The sequence below is a fragment of the Taudactylus pleione genome, unplaced genomic scaffold, assembly GCF_031769625.1.
Source record: "Taudactylus pleione unplaced genomic scaffold, aTauple2 ptg000738l, whole genome shotgun sequence".
Taxonomy (NCBI): Eukaryota; Metazoa; Chordata; class Amphibia; order Anura; family Myobatrachidae; genus Taudactylus; species Taudactylus pleione.
The window spans coordinates 872,142-893,434 of NW_028285140.1; the positions used below are offsets into that span (position 1 = coordinate 872,142).

The 21,293-nt window shown below is 43.5% G+C and overlaps 1 protein-coding gene across 3 annotated transcripts in view; it reads left to right on the forward strand.

Moving 5' to 3' along the window:
- The first annotated feature begins 2,983 nt into the window (after positions 1 to 2,983).
- The window catches only part of TRIM24 (tripartite motif containing 24), a 65,825-nt gene continuing 47,515 nt past the window's right edge, over positions 2,984 to 21,293 (forward strand). For 2 of the 3 annotated variants that reach the window (XM_088457122.1, XM_088457123.1), the window contains exon 1: positions 2,984 to 3,524. In XM_088457122.1, coding sequence (XP_088313248.1) covers positions 3,218 to 3,524 — 307 coding nt within the window. In that variant the 5' untranslated portion in view covers positions 2,984 to 3,217. The remainder of the gene's footprint in view (positions 3,525 to 21,293) is intronic. The other variant, XM_088457121.1, reaches the window with a different exon arrangement.

A 21,293-nucleotide genomic window follows, 5' to 3' on the forward strand; every position in this document is an offset into this window, starting at 1 on the left:
GAGTAGCGTATATAGATATGAGTAGTGTATATAGATAGATATGAGTAGAGTATATAGATATGAGTAGTGTATATAGATATGACTAGTGTATATAGATAGATATGAGTAGTGTATATAGATATGAGTAGTGTATATAGATAGATATGAGTAGTGTATATAGATAGATATGACTAGTGTATATAGATATGAGTAGTGTATAGATAGATATGAGTAGTGTATATAGATATGAGTAGTGTATATAGATAGATATGAGTAGTGTATATAGATAGATATGACTAGTGTATATAGATATGAGTGGTGTATACAGATATGAGTAGTGTATATAGATAGATATGAGTAGTGTATATAGATATGAGTAGTGTATATAGATAGATATGAGTAGTGTATTTAGATATGAGTAGTGTATATATATATATATGACTAGTGTATATAGATAGATATGAGTAGTGTATATAGATATGAGTAGTGTATATAGATAGATATGAGTAGTGTATATAGATATGACTAGTGTATATAGATATGAGTAGTGTATATAGATATGACTAGTGTATATAGATAGATATGAGTAGCGTATATAGATATGAGTAGTGTATATAGATAGATATGAGTAGTGTATATAGATATGAGTAGTGTATATAGATATGACTAGTGTATATAGATAGATATGAGTAGTGTATATAGATATGACTAGTGTATATAGATAGATATGAGTAGTGTATATAGATATGAGTAGTGTATATAGATAGATATGAGTAGTGGATATAGATATGAGTAGTGTATATAGATAGATATGAGTAGCGTATATAGATATGAGTAGTGTATATAGATATCAGTAGCGTATATAGATATGAGTAGTGTATATAGATATGAGTAGTGTATATAGATAGATATCAGTAGTGTATATAGATATGAGTAGTGTATATAGATAGATATGAGTAGTGTATATAGATAGATATGACTAGTGTATATAGATATGAGTAGTGTATATAGATAGATATGAGTAGTGTATATAGATAGATATGAGTAGTGTATATAGATATGAGTAGTGTATATAGATAGATATGAGTAGTGTATATAGATATGAGTAGTGTATATAGATAGATATGAGTAGTGTATATAGATAGATATGACTAGTGTATATAGATATGAGTAGTGTATAGATAGATATGAGTAGTGTATATAGATATGAGTAGTGTATATAGATAGATATGAGTAGTGTATATAGATAGATATGACTAGTGTATATAGATATGAGTGGTGTATACAGATATGAGTAGTGTATATAGATAGATATGAGTAGTGTATATAGATATGAGTAGTGTATATAGATATGAGTAGTGTATATAGATAGATATGAGTAGTGTATATAGATAGATATGACTAGTGTATATAGATATGAGTAGTGTATAGATAGATATGAGTAGTGTATATAGATAGATATCAGTAGATTATATAGATATGAGTAGTGTATATAGATAGATATGAGTACTGTATATAGATATGAGTAGTGTATATAGATAGATATGAGTAGTGTATATAGATATGAGTAGTGTATATAGATAGATATGAGTACTGTATATAGATATGAGTAGTGTATATAGATAGATATGAGTAGTATATAAATATGAGTAGTGTATATAGATATGAGTAGTGTATATAGATAGATATGAGTACTGTATATAGGGCCTGAATCAGGGCCGGCCTTCTGGTTTTTTCGAACGGCCTCCTAGCCGCTCGCATAGCTGTGCGTGACCATGATGATGATGACCATCGCGACCACTGGGCTTCCGACGAGACCCTTGTGGTAGGGTCTCGTTGCCGCAAGCCCCAGAGAGCTTTCGGCTCAGAGCCGAAAGCTCTCCCACTGACATCACTTGTGATGACATCACTTGTGATGTTAGTGGGGTCGGCTCCAGACGGTATGCGTTCTCACTCAACATCGACAGCACGCCCCCTTTGGTACGAGACCCTGAGAGACGAATTTCCCATCGCTATCCGGGTCTCGCGCATGCGCACTGGGCCACCATCAACCCGCTTGCGAGCGCATAGTGCTCGCGAGCGGGTCTGAATCAGGCCCATAGATAGATATGAGTAGTGTATGTAGATAGATATTAGTGTGTATCCTGAAGGAACGCCTGCCGTTTGTGGGCGGCGCTACTGACATCACCAGTGATGTCAGTAGTGAGCGTCTGGCTGGAAGCTCACTGGGGCTTGCGGCAAACGAGACCCTACCACAAGGGTTTCGTCGCAAGCCTGATGGTCGCGACAATCACCTGGCCGCTCGCAAAAGCTGTGGGTGGTCCACTCGCATGATGCGCACAACACCGCCTATGTAGATTTTAGTTCTGCGCGTGTAATGCAGGAGCAAACTTGCGCTCGGCTCCGGCCCAATGCGTCTGTAACTTTTTCAAAAGTTGGCAGTAAAAATTGTTTAGGAAAAGTTTTGTCCACAGCGCGTTGCAGGGAGACGTCTTACGGGCGCTATACATATAGAATAGGATAGCGGACACCTGTCTGAGCCCGGCCACATCCAGTGTAAAGGAAAACAAACACATTGCATAGAGCACATTTCCTACAGAGTGACTGCACCCACTGCCTGGAGGCTCTGGGCCTTTGTCTGGTACTATGCTGTGTGAGGGGGTCTCCTTGGCCTGAGGGCTGGCACTCTGCCCCTTGTTTACCCTCATTTGCAGTGATTTGTGCCACCTTTGTTTACTTGCCCTCCTCTGGGCGTCTTTGTTCTCACCACAGACAGGGTCCAGCAGCAGCAGCACAACAAAGACTCAGCAACAGCCTCCTCATCTGCATCCCGGCGCTTAATATTCAGGAGCTCGCCCCGCCCACCTCATGAATTACTCCGCCCATCCTTTCTATTGGATGAGGGGCGGTGGGCGTGGCCATGTTTTGCCCGCTCGCCTGGCGAGGGTTTGGGCGATACCACGGTGCTCACTGATGCGGGGGGATCCTTGCTGAGGGGACAGGGTAGCTGTGCGTGGTGAGACCGTCTCCTCGCGACCACCGCTAAACCCCCCCCCGAAGCCGAGCTGAGACGCCAGTGGTAGTGCCCGCTAGGAGGCGTGGCCCGCTCGGGCGCTCAGTCTGCGTCCGGCGCCTGTGCCTGTCGGATGTCCGGAGCGAGCTCTGCCTGTGAGGCCGCCGGAGCGGTGACACCAGCGCAGCGGGCAGTGCGGCCCGGGACACGCCGGGGAGTCTGAGAATGGAAGGGGCCGCGGACAGGGAGGCTCCGGCCCGCTCTCAACCGCTACCCCCGCTCTCCTCGTCCAGCGCTGAGAATGAGGCGGAGAGCCGGCCGGGCCCCGAGGAGAGGAGCGGGGAGAGGGCCGCCCTAAACCTGCTTGAGACCTGCGGCGTGTGCCGGCTGAACATCCAGAGCCGGACCCCCCGCCTGCTGCCCTGCCTGCACTCCCTGTGCCAGCGGTGCCTGCCCGTCCCGATCCGTTACCTCAGCATGCCGGCGGCCGGGCCTCCGGGGCCCCCGCCCACCACCGGGGCAACCGTGCAGGGTGAGTACTGTGACCACCACCCCCCCTGCCCGTTATGTGCTATGACCCCCCCCACACACACAACATACAGGGTAACCATTGTGCCCCCCCCACCACCAGTATGTACTCTGATGCCCCCCCATACACTGTGCAGAGTGAGTACTGTGACCCCCCCCCCCTGTTATGTGTTGTGATCCCCCCCCTTCCTCCATACACCATGAAGGGTGACCACAGTGCCGCCCCCCCCCCCACATACACCATACAGGGTGACCACAGTGACACCCCCCCCCCACCAGTATGTGCTCTGATGCCCCCCAACACACCATGCAGGATAAGGACTGCGACCCCCCCCCCCCCATACACCGTGAAGGGTGACCACAGTGCCGCCCCCCCCATACACCGTACAGGGTAAGGCCTGTGACACCCCCATATACACCATACAGGGTGACCACAGTGACACCCCCCCCCCACCAGTATGTGCTCTGATGCCCCCCAACACACCATGCAGGATAAGGACTGCGACCCCCCCCCCCCCATACACCATGCAGGGTGTCCACAGTGACTCCCCCCCCCCCCCCCCCCCCCCACCAGTATGTGCTCTAATGCCACCCCCATACACCGTGTAGGGTCATTACTGTAAACCCCCCCAAATATGCTGTGACCCCCCACGCGAACTCTAAACCTACACCATGCAGTGCTGCGTACTAACCCTTCACACACTACCCCCACATACACTGCACTGTCCACTGACCCCAAAATATGTACTGTGACCCCCCACACACACACACACCATGCAGTGTACTGACACTCCACTCTGTGACCCCCACAAACTCCCGCCCACACACTGTGCAGTGCTGTATACAGACCCCAATAGGTAATCTGTGACCCCCACATAGAATGTGCTGTGTACTGACCCCCACAATCTGTACTCTGTGCCCCCCCCCCCACACACACTGTACAGTGTTGTGTACAGACCCCCCCCCCCCAAATCTGTGCTCTACTCCATGCTCCCATACACCATGCAGTGCTGGGACTGACCCACCCTCAAAATGCACTCTGGGACCTCTCCCTCATACATTGTACAGGTACTGACCACCCACACCTATATACTGTGCAGCATGAGTACTGTGCCCCAATATACTCTCATTCCCCCACTATGAAACCCCCATATCTCCCGACACCCCACCATCCTGCAGACTGAATATAAACCCCCCATATCACTTGTCACCACAACACCATATAGTCCATATTCCCGGGTTGGTTGTGTAAATTTGGGGAAGTCCCCCAATACCGGTGTCACAGACGCACCATGCAGGAGAGCTTTGGTGTGGTGTTGCAGTGCATCACCGGGGAGCAGAAGGCAGGTTATAGTGTGTTACAATGAGGATGCTGCACAGGTGTATAATGGGTGCTGGGGGTGACTGGGATCCACCCTGCGCCTGTCTCATGTGTTCCTCTCTTACTGGTGGTAGTACAAAAATTCAGTTTAGCTTTTATTTGTTTTGCATCCACATGTCTGAATAAGCCCCTCCCCTTTTATGCATATCATTAGGAAGAAGTTGCATCCATGACTTTCCTGTTTGCAGTATAGGTGCTCTCATTCTGGTGCCAGTGTTGTCTGTGTATCGTCAGATGTTTGTCATTGGTTTGCTTTGTATATTTATATTTCTAGTCTTGGATATGAGTGTTATAGGTGATGCCTTAATTGGGTTTAGGAGACACCTTGTACTTGTGATGTTAGAGGCAGGTGCAGTGTATTTGCATTGTCTGTACATGAATGTATATTTGCAGCTTGTTGAACAGCTACAGAAAGTTTTGTTGTATTAGAATGAATGAAGGATTCTCTCTTACCTGGTGTAAACCTTTATCAGTTCGGTGGATGCTCAGCTTCAGCCCAGCACCAACAGTGAATGGGTCCCCTCGGAATGGTTATAGCACACGGATGTTTCCTTACATGTTTCCGCCAGACAGTGTACAGTGGCTTTCTTTAGGGCGCTGGACTTGTTGCAGGTCTCTGTACGCAGCATTTTGGAAAAGGCGGTCATGTCAGCTTCCATGCAGCAAAGTGGATATTGCAGGATCTGTGTACACCCGTGTGTATCCCCTATTTATAACTCACAGGTGTCTGTATAGGTCTCATTTGCATGGAACCCAAGCTGCGCTGGAATAAGGTCAGACAGGGATTCTCAATGCTTAGAACTTTCATTCTAATTTGAAGAGGGTACAACTGAAACAAGAGGAGTATGTGGCTCAGAGAGGATAGTTTTAGGACCCCCATACACTGATTTGTAATTTTTTTTTTTTTTACACGATTTGGCCGTTTTCAATTGATTGGAACGACCCATCATGTAAATTGCCGGGTGGGGACGGGATGATTACGATGCCGATGCGTGCCCCCGCCGTTGTACATCGTCATCGCTGATCGATTAAACCTGCAGAAAGATTTTGACTTATCGTACACGATTTGACACGCATCGTTCCGTGTGTGCGCATGATGAGCGATACGATAGCCGATAGTACTGCATACTGCAGTATTTTACTACCCATCTATATTGTTTGGTCGCTTGTACAATCGTTCCGTGTGTGGGCACAGTATCGTATGACCGGGAAAGCTCAGGGATTCAAGGGAAATCGCAAACGAGATTGTATCATTTGCAAATCGTACCGTGTATGGGAGCCTTTAGTTCTGAGGGTGTATTAATGTACATGTAGTGTAGGTGCGCGGGGACTTTGGCAGTAGGGTAGGTGTGTTAGTGAAGTATGAAGAGGGTTGGGGTTTATAATCAGTGAACAATTTTTGAGATTATTTTAAAATTTTTAAAAACTTGGCTTTTGGAGTAATTCAAAATTAAAATTTTTGTTTGGGTGCGATAGTTTCCGGTACAGAAATGTGCAATGAGTCTTGGTTTTGGGTGCCCTAACCAGGACTTTAGACGTGACCTGGTCTAATTAGGCGCGATAATTAATGGGTGCCCAAAAACAACTGAATTGCATCATTGGACGCCCCATTAATGTAATGTATATTTGCAGGTTGTTGAACAGCTACAGAAAGTTTTGGTGTATTAAAATGAATGAAGGATTCTCTCTTACCTGGTGTAAACATTTATCAGTTCGGTGGATGCTGACTATTATAATTCAGCTTCAGCCCAGCACCAACATTGAATGGGTCCCCTCGGAATGGTTATAACACACGGATGTTTCCTTACATGTGACCGCCAGACAGTGTACAGTGACTGTCTTTAGGGCGCTGGACTTGTAGGTCTCTGTACGCAGCATTTTGGAAAAGGCGGCCTTAAAAAACAATTGAATCATCCCAGAAGAAAGGATAGATAGGTGAGCGGTGTGCCGCATAGGAGGTTACAGTAGAGAAATGAGAATTGGTTGTATCTTGGGTAAGTAACTAGACTTGGGGAGAGGCTGGGTGTGTGGAATAAAGCAGAGACTGGACCATGATGGCAGCAGCATTGGGAGACTGAGGAAATTGTGTTATGGATGATGAGGGAGAGTTGAGGTGGTGACGCTGGGAAAAGGCTAAATAAGCTGTTGGGGAATATTCATATGGAGATAGCAGAGCGACAGGTGGTTACACCAGTGATCGGGGAAAGGTGTGTTGGGGGTATTGGAGGCTGAAGGATGTGATTTGTGTTGAACAGTGAGAAATATCGGAGAGCTGAGTACAGAGTCTTTTGAGGCCCCAGCAGACTGCACAAGTGGCGGATCGGCCGTGTTAGAGATGGACCCTATAGGAGTGGGTACATAGGTAGGGATTGTATCCAGAACGAGTTTTGTGATTAGTGCACATTACAGCTAGTGCCTCATGACTGTAATATTACTTATAGATCCGAGGCAAGAGCACAGCGTGAATGTTCCATTTGAGGTGGAGAGTGATTTAAAAAATCTTAATATTTTGCTAAATGTTGTACCCTGATGAACATATGATCTAATTCATACAAATGTATATTAGTATAGGCAATAGGAGGACAGGGTAATGCCGGTGAGGGATGTATTTAAAGGCATCACTAGGGATGACTGGTAGTAGGTAGGCACCAGCCATGTCCCGGCTCCTGGATATTGTCACGCCTAGCTATGGATTATTACTATATAAAATATGTAACCGCTCACACAGCATAGGTGACATGGTGATGTCTGCTCTCATACAACACATCCCATTTCTTTATTTTTTAATGACTTGGGTTCTGGTTTCTTGATCTGGGTCGTTGAGTTGTGATTTGAGTTTGATTACTACATGTTGTGCTTGGGTGCAGAGTGTCCAGCGCAGAAATTCTGGTTGCTGTAGGAAAGGTCCTCCATGCATGTCTGGCTGTATTAGGGATGAGTTCTTCCTTGGTGCTCAGCCGCAGAAGACCACTAGTGACCTAGGTGGCATGTCTATCACTGTGGAGGCACATGGGTGACATGTATAAGGTCCCCCTTCATCCATCTGCCTCCACCACTACAAAGACACAACTCTGCCCTACTCTCTCTTACCCCCCAATCACAGGTGCTGTGTACACCTGTGCAGACAGGCACAACAACTCCTTAATGCGGCAATGAGTAGTACAGTGCCTGGGGCCTGTAACTACATCTTGTGTGTGTGTGTGTGTGTGTGTGTGTGTGTGTGTGTGTATATATCCGGAAAGTATTCACAGCGCTTCACTTTTTCCACATGTTATGTTACAGCCTTATTCCAAAATTGAATAAATGAATTTTTGTCCTCAAAATTCTACACACAATACCCCATAATGACAACGTGTAAAAAGTTTAAGAAAAAAAAAAACCTAAGATCACATGTACATAAGTATTCACAGCCTTTGCTCAATACTTTTGTTGTTACACCTTTGGCAGCAATTACAGCCTTGAGTCTTTTTGAATATGATGCCACAAGGTTGGCACACCTATCTTTTGGCCAGTCTCACCCATTCCTCTCTGCAGCACCTCTCAAGCTCCATCAGGTTGGATGGGAAGCGTCGGTGCACAGCCATTATCAGATCTCTCCAGAGATGTTCAATTGGATTAAAGTCTGGGCTCTGGCTGGGCCACTCAAGGACATTCACAGAGTTGTCCTGAAGAAACCACTCCTTTCATATCTTGGCTGTGTGCTTAGGGTCGTTGTCTTGCTGGAAGATGAACCGTTGCCGCAAGTCTGAGGTGTCTAGAGCGCTCTGGAGCAGGTTTTCATCCAGGATGTCTCTGTACATTGCTGCATTCATCTTTCTCTCTATCCTGACTAGTCTCCCAGTTCCTGCCGCTGAAAAACATCCCCACAGTATGATGCTACCACCACCATGCTTCATTGTAGGGATGGTATTGGCCTGGTGATGAGCGGTGCCTGTTTTCCTCCAAACATAACGCCTGGCATTCACACCAAAGAGTTCAATCTTTGTCTCATCAGGCCAGAGAGTCCTTCAGGTGCATTTTGGCAAACTCCAGGCGGGCTGCCATGTGCTTTTTACTAAGGTGTGGCTTCCGTCTGGCCACTCTACCACACAGGCCTGATTGGTGGATTGCTGCAGAGATGGTTGTCCTTCTGGAAGGTTCTCCTCTCTCCACAGAGGAATGCTGTAGCTCTGTCAGAATGACCATCAGGTTCTTGGTCACCTCCCTGACTAGGGCCCTTCTCCCGCAATCGCTCAGTTTAGACGGCCGGTCAACTCTAGGAAGAGTCCTGGTGGTTCCGATTTTCTTCCATTTGCGGATGATGGAGGCCACTGCGCTCATTGGGACCTTCAAAGCAGCAGATATGTTTTTCTGTACCCTTCCCCAGATTTGTGCCTCGAGACAATGCTGTCTCGGAGGTCTACAGACAAGTCCTTGGACTTCATGCTTGGTTTGTGCTCTGACATGCACTGTCAAGTGTAGGACCTTATATAGTCAGGTGTATGCCTTTCAAAATCATGTCCAATCAACTGAATTTACCAAAGGTAGGCTCCAATTAAGCTGTAGGAATATCTCAAGGATGATCAGTGGAAACAGGATGCACCTAAGCTCAATTTTGAGCTTCATGGCAAAGGCCACGAATACTTATGTACATGTGATTTCTTAGTGTTGTGTTTTTTTTTTGTTTTTTTTTAAATTTGCAAAAATCTCTAAAAAAAAAAACAACCTTTTTACACGTTGTCATTATGGGGTATTGTGTGTAGAACTTTGAGGACAAAAATGAATTTATTCCATTTTGGAATAAGGCTGTAACATAACAAAATGTGGAAAAATTGAAGAAGAGTTGTGAATACCTCCCAGATGCACTGTGTGGTTCGTATGTATATTGTGTGTGTATAGATATATATAAAATTTTATAGTAGCACCTAATAGATCTGAACGATCAGTGATTTTTCTTGTGTATTTGGCCCCAGAATTAATAACTGAGGTCTCCTAGACATCCGATTGCTTCCTACATTTGTGAGCTCCGTGATCTCCCGATTGTTGCACCATTTACATTAATGGCGTCCAGTGACCACAGTGAGCCCCAGGGATGTAAGAGTGGGGGTTTACTGTAGGAAAGTGATGAATCTGATATAATAAGATCTCACCAGTACATTGCAGCAGCTGTTTATCTGCTATAACAGGGGTAAGACAGCCTGCGGGACTACACATCCCCAACAGCATAACTGTGGCCGGGCCTGCTGGGATGTGTGTAGTTCCACAGATTGCCTACCCCTGACACAGGCAGTGACTGAAGCCCAGACCACAGGTTCCCAAACTCTGTCCTCAGGACCCCTGCATGTTTTCCAGGTCTCCTCACAGAATCACAGGTGAAATAATTAGCTCCACCTGTGGATCTTTTAAAATGTGTCGGTGAGTAATGACTACACCTGTGCATCCGCTGGGTCACCTGGACATCGTGGACCCTTTCGAGCTAGAGAACCACTGGCCTAGACTATAACATATTAACACACAGCCTACTATACAAATAAAGTTAATTAAAATTAGAGACACTTTTCTTAACAATGTAAATTTGGACCCAAAACAGACCAAAGCCCCGATAACTGGTTTCCATGATATTGATGTATACATACAATTACATTTTCTTTAGGGGACAATTACAATTCTGCGTCCTTTCCCTGTAAATGAAAAACTATAGTATGACAAGCAGATCCTTACTAACCAGATAAAATAAAACAAAACATGTTTGTGTAGTATAAAATGTTTGTATAGTTATGTTATTCCCAGCAAAACCAGTGCAGCTTAAACCTATGCTGGGCCGTGTGAGGTGCGACTTCGGCACCCTACCTAGCAGTGCAGGGTTTACTCACGGGCTAAATATCTGGGGCTGCTCTAATTACACAAAATCAACTTTTGGAGCATTCATAGAAAAGCATTTTCCTTCCTGCTTTTTCCCATTTATTTCCTAATTTCAAGTTTCTAAAATATCTTTGTTTTGAAATCAAAGCGCCTTATTGTCTGTCAAAATGATAAAACTTCTACTAAAATGTATTCCCATGTTCTCCCCCATAAAATAAGGTAACGTTATGGGGAGCATTGTGTAGTTTAGCAGGTACCTGAACAAACTACACAACACACAACGCTTTTAGTCATTGTTACATGTTTGTGTTTAGCCAGCAGTCTGCTAATAATTAATCGGAGTATTAATGGGTGTGACCGTCCCACTTACTGGCAGGCGCATGCTTGCTGAATGTATGAGCAACTTTCTGTGACGACATACTGCAGGAAGTCCGCCAGCGACCAGGCTGACCGTGTAGAAATAGGGTCTCATTACCTTCCGTTAAGTGACCACAAATGCGCTCTTGCATTTAGCTAGATAGAGCTGCACTGTTTGTTCTAATGGTTTACGGGTGTTTTAAATGAGCTTGGTGATTAGGCATTCCATCCGGCATGACGGGTCCGCCATAGACCCATTTCCTTAGTAATTATTAAATGTCCTGAAATGTAAGCCCTGTGTAGGAGACTGATTTTTGTTTTCAGCAGAGATTGTCTGCATCTATTTTGCCCGCCTGATTGTAACGTGACTCGGGGGCGACTCAATTGTTAGCACCTGCAGCTGCTGGGCGCCCGACATAGCAATTCAATTGTTGCTCTGTACGGGCGCGTACAGCCGTGGGAGTATACATTTCAGCTTGCAACCACCGGGGTGTGTGATAAGTTGGGCTTTTGAGCACCCAAAGCAGGACTTTAGACGGGTTTAGCCACTTTGCGCAGCTAAACCCTGTGTCTTTGGGCGCGACATGTGGGATATACATGGGCGCCCAAACACAACTGAATGTAGCACCCTGGTTTCCCGGCACTTTAGATTGTAGGTAGGGTGCGATAAAACCATTGAATCGCCCCCAGAAAGTTCCTTCATGTATTGTGTCGCTGTCTTTGGAGGTGACGCACACCTGGATTTCTGTATGGGACACTTGGCGTAATACCAAGGTATTCACCTGCCCAGAGAAATACGAGGAGATTTCCCATACTGCAGCCTAGTTGTGATACTGCTTCTCCAATTCCAAGTTGCCTTTAGAGTTTTGCTGAGCCTTAATAGATTAAATTAAATTGTTTTATGTCTACAATTATTGTTATCCTGATACTTTGTATCCCTGTCTTTTACATACAATATTCCTATACATTCGTTAAAGCCAGTTTTATCTTGTAGGTGAAATGTACGTCCTCTTGTGTTGTGCCTTAATGCCACTAAGAATGGCGTAGTCCTGTTTACGTGCAGAGGGTGCGCTGTTCATATAGGTGTCAGGTGGTCTATGTGCCTCATCCGGGAACGGCAAGAATGGTTCTGATTTTTCTGTAGAGACCCTGGTGGTGTCATCCCTTAGGCTTACATAGAGGAGGGAGGGTTCGGTGTCTATTGAGAACCAGGGAGACTCCACATGCTGCCCCTAGTGGTAGAACGTGTGATAATAATCTGTCACGGGAACAGATTGTCACTTGCATCTAAGCTTACGTTTTGTGTGTAAATCCTATTCGTTCTGAACGTTGCAAAACTAAAACACTGGGCCTTTATGGGTGATACAAATAAAGTGAGAAAAAATGCCCCATCGCGATGTAACCCTTCTTTTCTCCGCTGTTGTAGGAATAACTTTTATGTGGTTCATGCATTCTACATTTCTATTAGTGCAACCCTGATATATCGCTTAATATTTTATTCAAATAACAAGTACCGTTAAGTGCATTTCTTGTCTATTTTTATTTGCTTTTTATTCTAATATCCAAAAAAATAAATCACAATAAGTTACCAAAAGATTTCATGTGCCCAAAAGCAGTCTCACAAGAGCATAATGGGACATTACTTGTCGGGTGGACCAGGGATCTCCAGCTGACCATCTCCAATGTTGATAAAATGTTACATGAAGATTGGTGTATGTCAGACTAATACCGGGTACACACTAGATGATATTGGGGGGAAAAATTCAATTGTTTTTGCGCTCCCGATCTCCCTTCTAAACTGATGCATATGTCATGCCTAATTAGGCTGTTTTTGTCATGTATAACGGCTAAACCCATCTAAAGTCCTGCTTAACGCACCCAAACGTGGTACTTTTTTCACTGATTTTCTGTTTGCCACCCCAGGAGGCAGTGAGCAGAAAACATGCATTTGCTTTGCACCCGTTGGCAGAATCAGTTGGATAGCTCTGTTGGGTGCGCAATATGCTAGCAGCACGCAAAAACAATGGAAACCTCCCTCCTCCTAAACTACTTTAGTTCCTGTGATAACATTATCTAAAATTGCTCTCACTTATCTCTGTCAATTTTTGGCTATTTGGGAACAACAGCAAAAAGAAAAAGAAGCTAAACTTTTTTTTTTTTTTTTTTTTTAAGCAACCTTCATTAAAAAGCAGATTTTAAACTGCGGGCCATTCCGTGTCAAATCCAACACACTTTTTGTTAAAATTTTACCTCGCCAGCTCAGATTTTGTTAAAATTTGGTATATGGAGAAGTATATACGGTATGTAGTCTGAGAAAAATACAAAATTTTATTTAAATATCTCATGCCGTTTCCAAAATATGTAAAGTTTTCAACAATCTGTCAAAAATGCACAACCAGCAGATTTTCAAATTGCCATAGCAGCTCTCCTAATTAAGCTAGAGAGATGGGAGTGGTGTCATTTTACTGTGTTTTTATGCCCTTTCCTATGATATTAAACACTAGGCTTTGTGAGGACAAACTTTTTCCAAATTCAAACTGAAATGTTTGATCGTGATGATCTCAAAAAGTGCGTCGACAAAAAAGTTCCAAACATTTCTGGAAATAGTCTATACTAATGTGAAATGTTTTTTCAAAATGTAAAAGTGGGAGGATAATGGGTTCATAGTTAAAAATAATTTTAGACGGGAGTAGGCACTACGTTTGAAAAAATCAAGGCTTATGCTGGCCATACACGCTGCAATTATCGGGACGATCCGCCCGATATCGGCGGATCGCCGCGATAATTGTAGCGGTGGGGGGGGGCGACCGATGGTTAAATATTGCTCGGTCGGGCATGCTGGATCTTCCAGCATGCCCGTCCAATGCGATATTCACCCGGTAACTGTCGGCCGCATCGGGCAGTGTATGCCCAGCGCAGCCGACAGACATTTCCTGTGTTCCTTCCTACGGAAGGAACAGGGAAATGTCTCCTCCCCCGGGGGCGGAGCGCAGATGTCGGGCTATACACTGTGAGATTTCTCTCACAGTGTATGCCGCGGACATCTGCGGCTGGCAGCCGGCCAGATAAAATGTCTGTCGGTCTGACAGACATTTTATCTTGCCGTGTATGCCCACCATAACTTTTAAATCCAAATATATGATGGAACAACTAAAATTAGCCCAACACTCAATATTTGAATTAAATGTAAATTCTCTTAATTACTTTTTGTCAATATCTACATGTGAGAATATATAATATAGATATTATATATTCTCCCATGTAGAGAGTCAAAAAGTAATTAAGAGAATTTACAAAAATTCAAATCTTGTAAGCCTACTTATCAAAGTTCATATATGACTTAACTAAAAGCAATAAATAATGCTTGCAGGAAAATAATGACATTCAATTATAATGCATTGTTTGAGTCATGCTCATGAATCATTGTTCTCATGAATCATGCTCCGTATTGCAGGACAGTTTGTCGCATGTCTGTGCAAACTGCAAGAAAAACTTGGCAAACTTGTGTTGTCACAAGCCAGACTTCACAACGCAGGAAGACTATATTGAGTCTGAAATATTTTTGAAAGATCGTTTCTGCCAGTCAGTAACTATTCAGGGAACACAACAGTATCATGCTTTTATACCTGTTTATTCAAGTACATCAAAAGTATCTGTGAAAACCTTTTCTAAGGCTACAACATCTACAGTATTCGCTACAAAATCTCTAGACAAACTCCAGTTGATACAAATAAGTGGCTATATATCCGTTGTGTACTGTATAACAAGAAATGGTGGCTTGCTTATGTTATGGACAAGAATGAAGATGAATTAGGTGACCTTCCTTCATCCAGCTTGACCTTCACCATCATTCTTCTATCGAAGGAAGCCTGATGTATTATGGTTACCTCTAATGTCTTATGCAAAGTCGACCCTATAACTCCAACTGGAAGAATTTGTCATGTCTCCTGATGACACTTTAAAAACCACTGAGGCATTGTCAAACTATCTTCAGCTAACATTGTTGACTGACTAATATAATGTAAACTATTTCTATTCAACTTGATTTATATAATTAAACTAATGAAGCCATCAAAGCTATTACCTATTACTAGTGATACACCTGGCTTTTTTGAATAAACTACCGTGCTTTAAAATTATTTTTAGCTATGAACCCATTATCCTCTCACTTTAAATTTTGACAAACATTTAACATTAGTATAGACTATTTCCAGAATTTTTTTTAACTCTTGAGAACGTCATGAAAAAATATTCAGTTTGAATTTGGAACAAGTTTTTCCTCACAAAGCCTATTGTGTTGTATGTCATAGGAAAGGGCATAAAAACACAGTAAAATGACACCACTCCCACCTCTCTAGCTTAATTAGGAGAGCTGCTATGGTGATTTGAAAATATGTTGGTTATGCGTTTTTGGTAGATTTTTGAAAACTTTACATAGCCATATTTTATTTCTCCATATTCCAAATTTTAACAAAATCTGAGCTGGTGAGGTAAAATCAATGTGTTGATTTGACATGGAATGATCCCTACATATATTTTTCTGGATAAGGCGTTCCGCCATTAATGGGAGAAGACAGGCCTTAAAATAAGGTAATTTTCGACTTATGCTGCAATATTCTGAGCAATGAGGCAATTTTTTAGTGGCTGTTATTAGAAAGCTACAAAAGCTGAAACCCTGTGTTTAGGTGTCTATGTACAAAGTATGGTGGTGATTTCATATATTTTTTTTATATCTGATATGATACAGACCAAGGGGAATTCAATTAGTCCCAATATTTTTTAGAGTGGGAAAAACTGGAATTTTTCGCAATTTTATTCTTTTTTTTTTTTTTTTTTCTTTCCAATCAACTGCATTTTTTGCACCCGAAAAAATATTTATTTTCGTGTGAAAACACCTATGAAAAAGGTCACACCCATGTGTTTTCACGGCCGCAATCGCAATAACAGCTGATTTTCAGGGTTTTTTAAAAAAAAATAAAAATCCCTGAGTGCCGGCTTTGGGGCTAATTGAATAGCCCGAGGGGATCAATTAGCCGTGGTAAAATACCGTGACTAATTGAATCTCCCCTTAGTCTGAAGGCTGATTTTAGAACTTGCTAACTTTCAACAAAAGTTAATGTAACATGAATTTTTATGAAAGTTGCTGATTTATTATTTTTTTTTGTTGGATCACGAATTGTTGCATAGACAATAGTCTGTCACATTTTATCACGATAAATGAGAAAAAAATATTTTAAAACTTTGCTGTTTTTTATTTTTAAGATTTACTTGTTTTGAAATTAACATTTATACCCAAATTTTATGTTTTTTACTTACTTAAAATAAGCTATCGTAGCAAATGTTTTTTTAAATATCTTCAGCCTAAAAAAAAATTATTCAATAGAGGTTAATAATAAATGTGACAGTGAATCTGTTCCGTGACATTTGGGTCCATGTGCCATTGGTCTGGCCGATAATGTGCCACTCCATGACATATACAAAATTGGTTTTACATTTTTCATGTATTTTGAAACTGAAGACCAAGAACTGATAAGTCAGCGCTCAGGTTTGAAATTCACCAAAAATTAAATAATCTGTTTGTTTAAAAGTAAAGTCTTTGTATTGCAAACTATGTAAAACAGGAAAGATACTGCTGCAATCCATTTTCACAGGAAAATCCCAGCATCAAGAGGAGCCAAAAACTGACCAACTGCAGATAAGCTGAAAAAAAACCCAGAAACCCCCAGAAAGCCAGAGCAAAAACAGTGATGTTGAATTCTTTTTGGCTTGTCATGCAAACTAGCAGGGGCATCATTATCCTTAGACAGTGACAGTAAGATACGGAAATGGAAGTTTCTGAAGCTGTAGCCACCAGCCTGACATCCCTAGGCCTTTCACCAGTTCAATTTCAAAAACTTAGCAAAAAGGACTCACTGGGGGGAATTCAGTTGTTTTGCACTGCCAGCAGCTTCCGTCTAAAGTGACTGGAGCTATTCAATTGTTTGTGCCGATGGGCGTGAGCGCTGCAGACACCCGTTAAGTATGCTCGCACCCTATTGAGGTGAGCAGAAATTTGCGTAAGGTCAGGCTTTTGGGCACCCAAACACAGAGAGCCCAGTACTTGACATGGAAGCGTCTAAACACTTAGCATTTGGTTACTACATGCATGATAAGTAATTGTCGTCCATTCTCTTAAGCCCGCCAACACACATCATTGAATATCGCCCCACTGGATTTTGCAAAGCGTAAAGTCAAGCAGGCATAAGAGTCAATTTGTTTGGTGATTGCAGCCATAGGAAGACTTCCAGAAGGTGACAAGCAGCAGCCAAAAAGTGTAACAATTGTAATGACTACAATCAGCTCTTAGAAGAATTAAAAATAAGGGGTCAGGAAGATCAAATCACCTTCAGAGAGTTTGTTAAAATATTGACACTGGTACCCAAAAGTTGGTAATAACAAAATCGGCAATGGGGTTTCTTAGTGTTCCCTCTAGCTCCGGCGGGAGGCAGGGCGCCGGAGCTAGACAGGGCACGCGACCGAGAAGGGGGCATGGTCATCGGAAAAGGGGGCGTGTCTATAAGACGCGTCCCCTTTTCGTCACTCTTGGGGGCGTGCCCGGCACTTACGGACACGCCGGGCAGCCCCCAAGCCCTGCAGACAGGGAGAATAGATGCCGGGCGCATGCGCCCGGCGTCTATTCTCCGGCGGTGACCGGGTCACCGCATGTTTCTCCACCCGCGGGACACTGCGTCCCGCGGGTGAGAACGGCTCCCGCAGGCTGTGAGGGCAGGGGTGCTTTTTGCCCTCCTCCTGGAGGGCAGGGTGCTTTTTGCCCTCCAGAAGGAGGGCAGGGCGCCGCGCCCCGCTAAAACAGCCTAGTGGGAAATGCTATTTCTGGTTTCTACAATTGCCCTGGATCTGATTCACCTTTACATTGATCAACCTTTTTATAGCTTCATTCAAAACACAAACAAAAAATATATCTAATATCTGTGTGTATATGTATATATATATAGTTAGTGTGTGTTTTTACTTATAATTAGCTATCAATGCAAACATGAAGTTTGGGTATGAATGTTACTTTCAAATAAACATGTAAATATGTGTGGAAGTGAAAAACAGCAGAGTCTATTGAAATATTTTATTCACATACAGCGGGCCGTTTGTTCGCCGAAGGGCTGGAGAGCGATACAATAATGAGTGTCTGCAGGTAACAGTGACACATGGTGGAGATTCCTTGCAAGTTTGGGGCTGCATTTCAGCAAATGAAGTTGGGGATTTGGTCAGGATTAATGATGTCCTCAATGCTGAGAAATACAGGCAGGTACTTATCCATCATGTAATACCATCAGGGAGGCGTCTGGCTCCAAATTTATTCTGCAGCAGGACAAGGACCCCAACATACAGCCAATGTCATTTAAGAACTTTCTTCAGCAAAAAGAACAAGGAGTCCTGGAAGTGATGATATGGCCCCCACAGAGCCCTGATCTCCACATCTACTCTGTCTGGGATTACATGAAGAGACAGGAGGATGTGAGCGAGCTACATCCACAGAAGATCTATGGTTGGTTCTCCAAGATGTTTGCAACAACCTCCCTGCCGAGTTCCTTCAAAAGCTGTGTGCAAGTCTACCTAGAACTTAGAAGAATTGATGCGGTTTTGAAGGCAAAGGGTGGTCACACCAAATATTGATTTTGATTTGGATCTTTCTTCTGTTCATTCTCTTAATTGCATTTTATCAATTGCGATCAGCGCATGGGGCAGAACTATGGGGAGATAATGGAGGCGCCTGCTGCCGGGCACCAGCACTCCTCCATCGCCCACAATATATTCACCTCACTTAGGGCTGTAAATATGTACCTGGAGTGTACCGTCACGGCCACCCAATACATGCCACCTCTTCCTGGCACCTGAGAAGCTAACATAACCATATACTAGTGGAGGGCTCCATGTCAGACCATCAGATGCCACTTCCATCAATCTATAGCCGGTCCCCACTCATTAATGTTGCTGCTCCTCAGCAGCTTCTCATGCCAGTGTGATTCTGGCACCCCCCTCACCCACAACTCTCACTCCTCCCTGGTGGCATCTCTAGACGCGGACCTGTGTTGCGGCCCCAGCATAAGGGTGCTTCAGATCTTCCAGTAGCTGGAGGTCAACAAGGATGCACCAGACTGAGCTGCGAGTAAGAGGGCATGGGAGGCGGGGGCCTGGAGCACCAGTGACTGAGTCTGGGGTCAGACCTTTGGTGGAGCAACTTCCCGGCATGTGAAGCAGTCGGCAACAGACTGGGTATTTTATGAATTGTAGTTCAACCACAGTGGCAGTCTTACAGTATCTTGACTCAAAATCAGTCCTTAAAGCCCTCACATCAGGTGGTTTTCCCCTCTTTCGGGGGTATCAGGAGGACTCCCCCACCCCACATCAGTTGGTTTTCCCCTCCATCAAGGGTATCAGTAGGGCTCCCCACCCCACATCAGTTGGTTTTCCCCTCCATCAGGGGTATCAGGAGGGCTCTCCACCCCACATCAGCTGGCTTTCTTCTCCATCAGGAGGACTCTGAGCCTCATGCTAATTGCACCATACAGGTCACTATCTTATCTGAGACTAATGCACAGCTGTATATACCTGAGAAAGGAAGGGGGGGGGGGGGAGGGATATCCTGCAAATTTACTGTAGTAAATAGGAATATTAGAAACAAATTCACATATTCTATATTAGTGTTTTTGTGCGTATGTATAGATGGATATGACCCATATTTATTTTACTTTTTTTTTTAGGGGGGAGGGGCACCAAATTATAACTTTCATCTGGGATGAACCTAACGCCATTGGATCAGCTGCCAGCAGAAATGAGCGTTAATTGCTGCCTTGCGTTAGCCACAGGCCTGTAATTGAACAGCTTTGGTTAAAAGCTGTGCGGCTCAACCCACGGCTAATTTAATCCGTTCATAAAAGGCGTTTTTTTTTACTGTTTTTTTTTTTTTATTTATACCCGCTGTAGACTTGTAAACATAACTTTTCTTCCCCCGTCAGGGCTTTGATCTATGCAATGGGACGTTCCTCGTACCAGTTTTGTCTGCAGCCTTGTGGCCAGTTAGGACGGGCTTTGCTAATAATGAGCCCTTTGGTTGGGTTGCCGGAAAGAACAGGGCGGTCACCTCTATCCTCGGCTAATTGCAGTCTGATTATTTATATTTTAGATCAGAACATTCTCCAGCAATGCATTTATTTCATGGCCATACATGTGGTGGAATTGGGCTAATATGCGACCCCCGGCAAGGTCTGTGCTGTGGTTACATAGTGCTAAGTCGCTGACCCGCATCTCACTTAAGTTAAATTGACTTTTGCCAACAAACCATTGTTAAAAATAAACTTAACAAAACGTTTTAACATTTCTCAGTGACCCGTGAGATCTACTAAGACTCCAAGTCAGGTGGAAAATAATGACTTGGAGATGTATAGTTACAATGTATCACAATCTTCTTTTGTATTGGAACCATCACGGTTAGCACTGCCAGAGTCATTTTAGCAAACAAACAATCCCAACGAAGTACAAAAGAATTAGTGAGATTATATAGTGTGCAATAAAGTTCTGGCCAGAGTTTTGGAAAGGATCAAAGGTAGCAATGTCATATATTCATGTCTCAGTTACCAGCCTTTGTATGATTAGAAGCATGGATACATTGTGTACAGTGACTACCGGTCTGTAATAATTCTATGTATGGTGAGAAGCATGGATACATTGTGTACAGTGACTACCGGTGTGTAATAATACTATGTATGATGAGAAGCATGGATACATTGTGTACAGTGACTATGGGTGTGTAATAATACTATGTATGATGAGAAGCATGGATACATTGTGTACAGTGACTACCGGTGTGTAATAATACTATGTATGGTGAGACGCATGGATACATTGTGTACAGTGACTACCGGTGTGTAATAATACTATGTATGGTGAGACGCATGGATACATTGTGTACAGTGACTACCGGTGTGTAATAATACTATGTATGGTGAGACGCATGGATACATTGTGTACAGTGACTACCGGTGTGTAATAATACTATGTATGGTGAGAAGCATGGATACATTGTGTACAGTGCCTATGGGTGTGTAATAATACTATGTATGATGAGAAGCATGGATACATTGTGCACAGTGACTACCGGTGTGTAATAATACTATGTATGGTGAGACGCATGGATAC